Source organism: Nelumbo lutea, chromosome 1 (genome assembly GCF_056320005.1).
Source record: "Nelumbo lutea isolate HS-2025 chromosome 1, American lotus-T2T, whole genome shotgun sequence".
In the NCBI taxonomy this organism is placed as follows: Eukaryota; Viridiplantae; Streptophyta; class Magnoliopsida; order Proteales; family Nelumbonaceae; genus Nelumbo; species Nelumbo lutea.
This window is the reverse complement of record NC_142684.1, coordinates 22,425,742-22,435,238: the sequence shown is the minus strand read 5'-3', so window position 1 is coordinate 22,435,238 and position 9,497 is coordinate 22,425,742. Positions and strand designations below refer to the sequence as shown.

At 36.4% G+C, this 9,497-nt stretch overlaps 1 protein-coding gene across 2 annotated transcripts; it reads right to left on the bottom strand.

The window, feature by feature from the left end:
- Positions 1–211: 211 nt before the first annotated feature.
- Positions 212–8,416, bottom strand: EMB1968 (ATPase family associated with various cellular activities (AAA)). Of its 2 annotated transcripts, none has more exons than XM_088964168.1 (12): positions 8,300–8,416; positions 8,075–8,153; positions 7,911–7,990; positions 7,301–7,423; positions 7,138–7,207; positions 6,959–7,032; positions 6,567–6,687; positions 6,388–6,450; positions 2,066–2,125; positions 1,494–1,619; positions 1,316–1,408; positions 212–526 (listed from the first exon to the last, which is right to left on the bottom strand). In XM_088964168.1, the coding sequence occupies exons 1-12, from the start codon at positions 8,341–8,343 to the stop codon at positions 425–427; spliced, it is 1,035 nt and encodes a 344-aa protein (XP_088820294.1). In that variant the 5' UTR covers positions 8,344–8,416; the 3' UTR covers positions 212–424. The 2 variants fall into 2 exon arrangements, with proteins under 2 accessions (XP_088820294.1, XP_088820295.1); XM_088964169.1 differs by having other exon boundaries at positions 1,316–1,399.
- Between the last annotated feature and the right edge of the window lie 1,081 nt (positions 8,417–9,497).

The following is a 9,497-nucleotide window of genomic DNA, read 5'->3' as shown; positions in this document are numbered from 1 at the left end:
TTCCTCGCCTCCTGCTCCTGGTTTACGGTGTCAGAGCATTATGGGATGTGACCCAACTCGCTGCAACTTGGGCGGGCTGGTTTACGGTGTCAGAATTTTCCTAATGCATCGAGGTAGGGAACGAGATTCACTCCTTTTTAGTTGCAGACTGAACCATTCCAAATGGATGAGACCCAGAAGACGACGGTTGCACTAAGAAAATAGTCAAAGATTAAAAGAGACTGAAAGAGAAGGGACCTTTGAATAGAAAAACTAAAATGTCGAAGATGTTTAAATAGCTAGCCCTTCCAATCTAGAAGCTACATTTTTTCTCTATAGTCAAGCAAGATGCACCATCTATTTAAGTAAAGATTGGACTGTTTGTTGATGTGCCGAACAGTCAAAACAAAATCCCTTGTGTTGTTCCACCTCTTTCTATGCAGCTCTACTCGTATGAGAACTCCATTGGCATGTTACAAAGTGCTCGCATTGTATTGCTTGCCACATCCATAAGCTGCAGATACTCATCCGCTCCATCAACTAGACACTGAATACACAATAGAACAGGAGTAAGAATATATTCCAATACAAAACAAGCAATGGATTTATTCCAGTTTCAGTAAGAAAAAAAAAGACATTAGTTATTATTTTGTTCTCTCAAAGTAGTTCCATGTCCTTATGGTGGTGTACCGTGTACATGGGCGAATGGCCATGCTTGGGTCCTAATGAGAGGCCAAGTAGTTTGGTGATTACTTTTTCACAAAAAGATAAACGGGTTCAAGTCTGATAGTGGCCACTTTGTGCAGTAAAGAAATGCCATAAGTTAGGACCGTATCCAGTCCACCCCTTTCAATACCCCAGACAGCTGGGACCAACATTGGCCATTGAGTAATGGCCTTTAGTGGGCTGGGGCATACTTCAACTAAGCACAGCCTAACCTAAAATGGTGCTAATCGGTATGTTAAGTTTTTGTTAAAAATGTGCTAACCAGATTTGAAGTTTTATTAAAATCCTAAAATTTTTAATTTTTGCAAATTTGGAATTCCAACCAATTTAAACTGAACCCTGGTATTTATAGTATGATGCAAAGGGGCCATCACTTGGTGTAATAGTAAAATCTCGGGCTGGCAGGCTATGCTGAGAACTGACACATTGTGCAAACAAAATGACAAAGGTACCGTATCCAGTATAACCCTCCCAAGACCCCAGATTGCTGGGACTTGGGACCAACATTGGGTAATGGCCTTTTTATTCAGCAAGGACAAAGGTCTTTAAAATTGAGACTTTAAACATTAATCAAGTAAACAACACAGACAAACAGATCAAGGATGGTAACCTTATCTGCTTCAGCCAATCTCTTGCAGATTCTTGCCTTCTGTTCATCTGATATATCATTTGCTTCTACAATCACCTCAAACAACTGGCAGAACTACTACGCGTCACCAAAAATATTGATCTAATAGAAATAGACACCAATGGAGATAAAAGGCGCAAAAGAAAATAAGTGATAGAACCTGAGAAAGCATCTGAGAAACTGGATATCCCTCTGAAATTACATTACTGACTTCCTTGTTGGCCAACTCAAAATCACCACTTCTACATGATGCTAATAGAGCCTGAACAACATCTTGTGGAATTACCTGGTAAATTGAGATCTCAGCAGTTAGGGGCACCAATAGAAAGAAGGTCATAAGGGAGGGGGGGGGGGGAGTTTTTAAAGGTATATACTGTTTCCTTAACAACAGGAATGTTGCACTCTAACAATTAATGTTTTATGAAAAATTTTCAGCGCAGCATTTTTATGCTTGCTTAATTGTATGGAACTGTTTAAATACTCATTAAAATGCCAGGCTTAACACATAGGCGGCAGTTATTCTACATTAGTTATAAAAAATAAAATCTCAAACCCCTTCTCTGCAGGAGGCCCAAGAGGGGGAAAAAAAAAAGAGAGAAGGCATTCTTTCATTTCCTCTAGACAGGAATATTAGATATATTTATTTCTAAAAAAAAAAGAAGAGAACAAAACAATTATTCAGGAAAACTTAAATGAGGATATGGAGAGGAGCTGAAATATCAATTTACATACCCCAGATACACTAATTAGGTCCTTGGCAGAAATAGATGAACCAAATAAGCGAGCAGCTCCCTGAAATAATTCAAAACATTAATCCAATCGTTTTTGCTAATTCAAATATGAGAATCTTTGGTCTGTTAGATATATATAGTTCAATTATTAATGGTTGTCAAGAAAAGAAAAGATATTTAAAAAGCCAATATTAAGGGGCAACTCAGTCTCAGTATCATACATGGTTTATTGTACAAAAACACGATCATGGGGCAACAGTCTCATTATCATCAGTTCAGAAAAAATACATAACAAATAATCACCCTCAGTGATGCAAATTCCCCTCAAGCTACGTATTTGGAATGTGGATATGGCACGGATGGTCAGCTCTGAAAGTCTGAAGGGAATGGAGAGGGGAAAAATGAGAATTATCCGGACACCGCAGGGGCTGCACTATGCACCCTCTCCAGTGAGGGATCAGGCCTCCTATAGTCCCTGTAAGTCAGTGATGGGGAAGGAAGTCTAACAAAGGTTCAGACTTCCTTCCCAGAGAGAGAGGGTGGATTCAGGTATTGGGTCCCCCGTTTGGCTTATAGTGTTTTAAAAGGCGTGGGAGGTTACACCTGAAGGTACACCTCTAGGTGAGGCGCCCCCAAAATGCCCTGAGGCATATGCCAGAGGCGTTGATACCTCCGAGGTGTATGCCTCATATGCCTTTTTCATGAGAAGTGCTAGAGGTGTAATGCCTCGTGTGCCTCACGCACACCTTATACAAAATGACTGAAAAGAAAAGAAAAAAAGAAAAGAAAGGGAAAAGAAAGAAAAAGAAAGAAATGAAAGGGAAGGGAAGATAAGGGGAAAGAAGTCTGTGTAGCTCAATTTAGGTTTTTTGTGCCAGGGGGTTCTTGCTCCACTCAGCATTGCCCAGAACAATCCATCTTAAGGAGGCTTGTCCCTTCCTCTTCCTCCCCCCGCTCTTTCTTCCTCATCCCCCTCCTCTTAAAAAGGCTTACGCCTCTTTGTGCTCAGGAGGCTTATGCCTCATGCCTCCAGGTAGTAGAACGCCTCACATCATGCCTCGGCATTTTAAAACATTGTTTGGCTATGGGGCGCTTATTTATATAATTTCCCCCTTTTAAAGATAATTCTAGAATGTTCTTGGTGCTAGGTTAGTGCAGACGGTTCTGACCAAGTAACTTGGATTGCGGTCTCAGGTTGAACTGGGCCAGCTCAGTCTAGATTCAAGTTGGACCAACTGGGTCTATGGCGGTTTGCAAGTTTACAATTATCAATATTGTTCTGTAAATTATTTCGAGAGATAATCAAGGATTATGAAGTGCAGTTGTGAGCCAAGCATTTCAATATTCAATACAAATAATGTAAATCTCCTGTCTTGCTCCAACTAGAAATCCAGCAACCAAGAAATTCTTTCCTTGTTTAAAGCTTTAATAAATTCCTAACCACCAAGAAGTTTGTTTACAAAAAAGATAAAGGCACAATCTTTTCACAAATAGAACATTTTCACAAAACTCAAGGTACCCTCCTTAAAAATGACATGAAATAAAATAAAATACTGATCCATATACTATGCTTCAATCAAATTTAGAGACATACATGGTATAGGCAAATCTTTCCTTGATCTTTTACTGTTTAAAGGACTTCTATGAGTGCAAAACCACAAGCATACCTGGTCTCTTACATTCCCAAGAGTGGTGTAAAACTACCCCAGGCGGGCCCTTTGCATTAATTTACCAATGGATGCTAAAATGTATAGAAAGGAATACTTTAATTATATATGCTATGTCTACATCTTTACATTCCGGATAATAGTTATTTATCAGAGCTCAATCCACAGTGCAGTAATTTTTCTGATAAGCAGGGAAGTTATATCAGGAGAAAGAAGATACAGAGTGCGTGAAAGAAAGGCTACAAAAGCTAAAATTCTTTACAACAGTAAATGTAGCCCCACTATAGAGGAAATCCTTCCCAACCCCTAATGCTTCACACTCATTAACCATATCTTTTGCCTCCTTTAAGCAGCCAAAGGGATAAGGTGATTACTTAGATGCAGCGATGTTGGCCATTAGATCATGCAGAGGAGAAAAATGACTTTTGTTTCTTGTCTATAATAACTGGATCAGTCACTACATCATGAAATTTATGCTTGACCTTAGAAGATGTAACGTGCTTAGATAAACCGTGGCAGTTATAACGGATCTTAAGCAAACTCTAAAGTTAATTTTCCCAGAAAATCTGTTCCATCTTCCGTGACAAGATTAGTACGATCTATTTAATTCCAAATTGTTATGGATGCAGATTACGAAAATCAGTAACCCGTTACAGCTGTAGCAGAACTATAGAAGCTATTCTATTTCCTGGTTTTTTCTTCATCCCTTCTAGCTATTCCACTACTTTTTTCATCAACAAACTAAGTGGCTAACCATTGACGAAAGTTATACATTTATTTTGACATGAAATTTGATTGTTTTAGATTGGTTTGTAATACTACAAATTTTGAAGACCTAGAAAAAAAATCATCGAAATGTCAATATTTTCAAAATTTCTTGAAATCAAAACAAAATTCTGGTTTTCAAGTTCTATAAGTACAGCCTTCATAAAATCTGGTTTCTTGGGTTTCCACATTTGAAACCAATGAAGAACTAAATTAATCCCTAATGTATAATTTGAATAAAGTATTTTATAAAAAAAAGGTCATTAACCTATGTTTAACCCAGTTACATGGTGTCTTGGACGGGTAGACTAGACAAAAACGTAAGTTTGGCATTTTTTTGCATGAATTAAGTATTTAATAATTCCTATAAATTGTTTATGTAGAAGCTTTTCCTGATAGAGATGGGTCATATATCTTCTAAAGATCTATTGAAGGTAATCATCTTGCAAAAGAGTCCAATAGTATGAGAAGAAACAAGTCAACATTAATGCAAAATGTAACCTTGCATATTTCATCTCTATGAAAATAGAACACAAGTTTTTGCTTTCATCAACCAGTATTTTCAATGGTCATTGTCTCAGATGATCAAACTGCTGACCCTGTGACCTGCACAGCTGACTGGTTCCTACTTCCTAGGTTTTGGACAATTTTGATCATTTCACTGGGCAAACTGCCTGGTAGAACCACAGGGACAACAATACTTCATCAAATATCAAGAAAGTTCATTCCACATCCACAATAGGGGAGAAACAAGTTACACAAGGAGCATGGCTTAAAATGTCCCTAATTCCCCTAATATTTGCACAACATGTTTCCATTTCCATAGGTAGCGACATGAAGTCTTACCGGAATTGACATATTCCCCAATGAATACTACCAACACTATGTGGAGTACAAGAAATAGTTTCCATGACATATTTCCATTTCCACTTCCATGGGTAACAACACGAAATTTTACTGGAACCAACACGTTCCCCAATGAACACTACCAACACTATGTGGAGTATAAGAGATAGCATTATAACATAAGTTGGTGACAATATTGTAGATATGTTGAATAACAATGGTATTGCCCACCTAACTTACACAATTATCACTTTAAGCTAGTTCAACATTCATTTCAATCATCGAGTTAAACATTAGTTTTTGTTTGTGTAATAAATTATTTGGTTGATCTATTACAACCATTTACATTTTTTATGGGTAACAACATGAAATTTTACTGGAACCAACACATTCCCCCAATGAACATTACCAGCACTATGTGGAGTATAAGAGAGAGCATTATTCTCAGTATTGTAGATATGTTGAATAACAATGGTATTGCCCACCAAACTTACACAATTATCAATTTGAGCTAGTTCAATATTCATTTCAAACATGGAGTTAAATATTAGTTTTTGTTTGTGTAAAAAATTATTTGGTTGATCTATTACAACCATTTACATTTTCTATGAGCTTAAATTTTTCTTTAAATCATTCTATCATGAAGCTTTAAATCTTAAGGCTTCAGAATGTATTCATATGTCTATAATCTTAGTTTCTTAGCTTTGTTTAATGATTATAAGAACAAGACAATAATTTAAAAATGTATGCCTATGCTTCTTTTATCATTTCATAAAACACCATTCTATATTTTGTATATTTTACAATGTTTCCACCATGTCTATAATTTTTACAATATTTCTGACATGTTTCTATATTTGGATGACCGATATCTCCACTAGCACTGGCACTGGCACTGGCATTTTAAACCTAGGAAGGGAGTTGGATGACCTAAAGATTAGACTTTGGTTTGAAGTTTATCTTGACCAATGAAAAATATCAGGCACATGGTAATGGCTTAAAATCATAAGCATGAGATAAAACAATAGTGAAATTTTTAAGATACCTGCAAGTACGTTATGGCCCGACGAAGATCACCTTGAGAGATGCTACTCAAGGTTGAAAAAGCCTAAGCAAGAGCATGTATAAAGATGTTGAAGTTAACAGTATGTACCATGCAAAACCAGTTTAATGTTGAACCATTAAATTCACAATAAATAAATAAATAAAGCCACTAATTGGCACCTCTGAGTCCAGATTGAGACCTTCTTCTCTACAAATATGCATTATTCGACTACTCATGACATTTTCGGAGAGTGGCTTGAACCTAAACTTTGCACACCTGGAAGCAAGTGGCTCAATGATCCTAAATAAAAAGGAAGCATGTGAGTTATTTTCATTTTCTCTTTCCCTTGAACATCCTTTTTATAAGAAAAAGCCAAAAGCATAATTTTTTTATCAATATAAGCAAAAGCATAATTAGATTTTAATTGTATCAACAACTTTAAAAGAATAAAGAAAGAAGGAAAATGTAGCCTGGTTCTGACAACACCTCTCTCTCTCTCTCTCTCTGAATATCCTTGCATAATTTTTCACAGTAATAATAGGAGAACAGAGGAAGGAAGTAGGAAAGGCACCTGCTAATGTAGTTACAAATGAAGAAGAATCGTGTGACCTTAGAGTAGGTTTCCATAGTACGTCGCAACGCATTCTGTATGACAAATATATATAAATACTACAACCATCACATTTTGTTTAGAAATGATTCAACAAGTGGTTCTTAAGGATCATAAGAAGAATTTTGTACTCAACGTGCCTGAGCATCTTCTGTCATTGAGTCAGCTTCATCTAGGATTATGATCTTGTAGGGTGGGCAAGGATGACCCCTGAAGTCAACACAACAAAAGCATCCATATGAAATGAAAGAACAAACACGAGATAAAGGGAGCAAAAAGAAAGGGAGTATGATGTAGCAATACCCTTGACGGCCACCAGAGCCTACAGCAACAGCTGCAAAATCTTTAATCTTAGTTCGTACTACGTTGATCCCACGGTCATCACTTGCATTTAGCTCCAGTACTCTAGACTTGTAAAGTTCAGGTCTGTGAAAGACTAATATAGTGAGTTATTTTTCAGACAAATTTGGCTAAAGAGTAAAGAAACACATCAAGTAGCTATAAATACATTAGTTTCAATTGTAAAAATCTTGACCCTTATCTATTTCTTCTAGTGTATAGTCATAACATCCAAATGAACATCTGATGTAATCCCCGTTTCCTCATTCCTTAGGCTATCATTAACCTCCTCATTTCTCAATAAACTCTAACTTTCCCTTTTAACCAAACAACATAAGATCAAACATTCCTTTTCTCCTCTAGCCTATTAAGCTGGATGAGGATGACAAATCTGATAATTCTATCACTTGCAAGAGGGCAACCTTAGAAAGAGAATGACTATGCCCTAGCAAAGAATCCCAAATAGAAAATGAGAACTTCTCATGAAATATCTACCTACCCTATGATTCCTAAGAAGTTAAAAAATGAAAGAAATATGAAAGCGCCATTAGAAGAAAGCAGTATAACGGCATACCCAAATAACTCGTGAGCAATAGCGAGGGCAGTTGTTGTCTTTCCCGTCCCCGGAGGGCCATAGAAAAGCATGTGTGGGCACTGCAGCATAAGATTGGAAATCAAGAACATGATCAACACAAGCACAATTCAAGCAATATCTGGGCCAACAGAACTGATACTCACATTTGTAGTCTCGAGGGTATTGGTTAGAACCCGAACAACCTCATCCTGGTGAGCTACGTCCTTCACTTGCTTTGGTCGACTGTTAACCAAAGAAAACAGCAAAAAAAAAAAAGAAAAAAAAAGAAAAAGAAAGAGATTCTTCATTTTTCTTCCTCAAACCTGAAATAGAAACAGAAGAAGCAACCATTTTTTAATGGAGAAACAAAGATAAGAGAATGATATTACTATTTCTCCACCCACGGCTGCGAGCTCGGAACTACAGGTGCCATCTCTCTCTCTCTCTCTCTCTCTCTGCGACTCTCCTTTCCCGCCTTATTAGAGGACTCCTGTGTAAAATTTGGCCATTTTGGTCCGTATATCATAAAGACCGTCTAGGAGAGGCAACTGTACACGTGGCATGCAAGCATGAATGATTGGAGTGGTTCCAGAATTTATAAATTCAACGGTTCGGATGAATGGAAGCAATCTACCACATATAGACTGGACGGTCTTGATTTATGACTTATGGTTCCATGGCCAAGTTGATGATTGGCTAAACTCAATCTAACCTGTTGATCAAGTGAGTTTTGGTTCGTTGACTTCGTTCCCTTGCTGTTTGGTGTGGTTTGGAGTATATCAGAGGCCAAATCAATAAATTAAGGTTTTAGAATTTTTTAGATCAAATTAAATCAATTTGGTTTGATTTTTAATACAGTTTGGGGATCGGTTAGAATAATAAAAAAAAAGATATTAATTGAATATGAATAACATAAATACCAATACCAATAGAAAAATAATGAAATAATGAGTTTGATAAATTGATAAACTTATAATATTTTCTATAAAGCATTATAGAATTTATTAATTAATAGATCATATTTTGTTCTTCTTCATATTTAATTTGACCCAAACAAGTATGTACATCTGTTAGTAAACAAATAACATATAAAATTATGAACATTTGAACAAAGAAGGCTGGAGCATATTTTATATATAAATCTGTTAATAAATTTGCAACAAACAATATATCGGTTTATTTTTAACAATTTATAACAAAATCCAAAAAAAGCTTAAGAACAATGTAAAATAATCAACCAAATAAATGTGTAAAAAATCAGAACATGCATTAAAACATTTTCATGTAAATAAACATATAATTAAAAATAAATAAATCCTAAACCTTTTGGTCCAAAAATTCTGAACATGGTTGATATGTTCTGCTAGTAGTGTAATTTGAGTTCTGCCAGTAGGTATATTAAGACACCCAAAAAGCACTTGTATACTGAACTCAACCTGAAGTTCAATGGTAGTTGTAAAAGTTTCTCAGGCCAGCATTCGGGGATTAATCCTCAAATCAGGTGGCAATGTGATTTGGGGTTTCAGTGGGCCAGTTAGTGTAGCTAATGCTTCAGAAGCTGAAGTTAGAGAGCTCTTCTAGTGGGTT

Coding starts and splice junctions, on each gene's coding strand:
- EMB1968 (XM_088964168.1), bottom strand. CDS start 8,343: ATGGCACCTGTAGTTCCGAGCTCGCAGCCGTGGGTGGAGAAATA. Junction 7,424..7,910: donor ATTGCTCACGAGTTATTTGG/GTATGCCGTTAT, acceptor AGTCTTTCACAG/ACCTGAACTTTACAAGTCTA. Junction 527..1,315: donor GATTGGCTGAAGCAGATAAG/GTTACCATCCTT, acceptor TTGTGTATTCAG/TGTCTAGTTGATGGAGCGGA.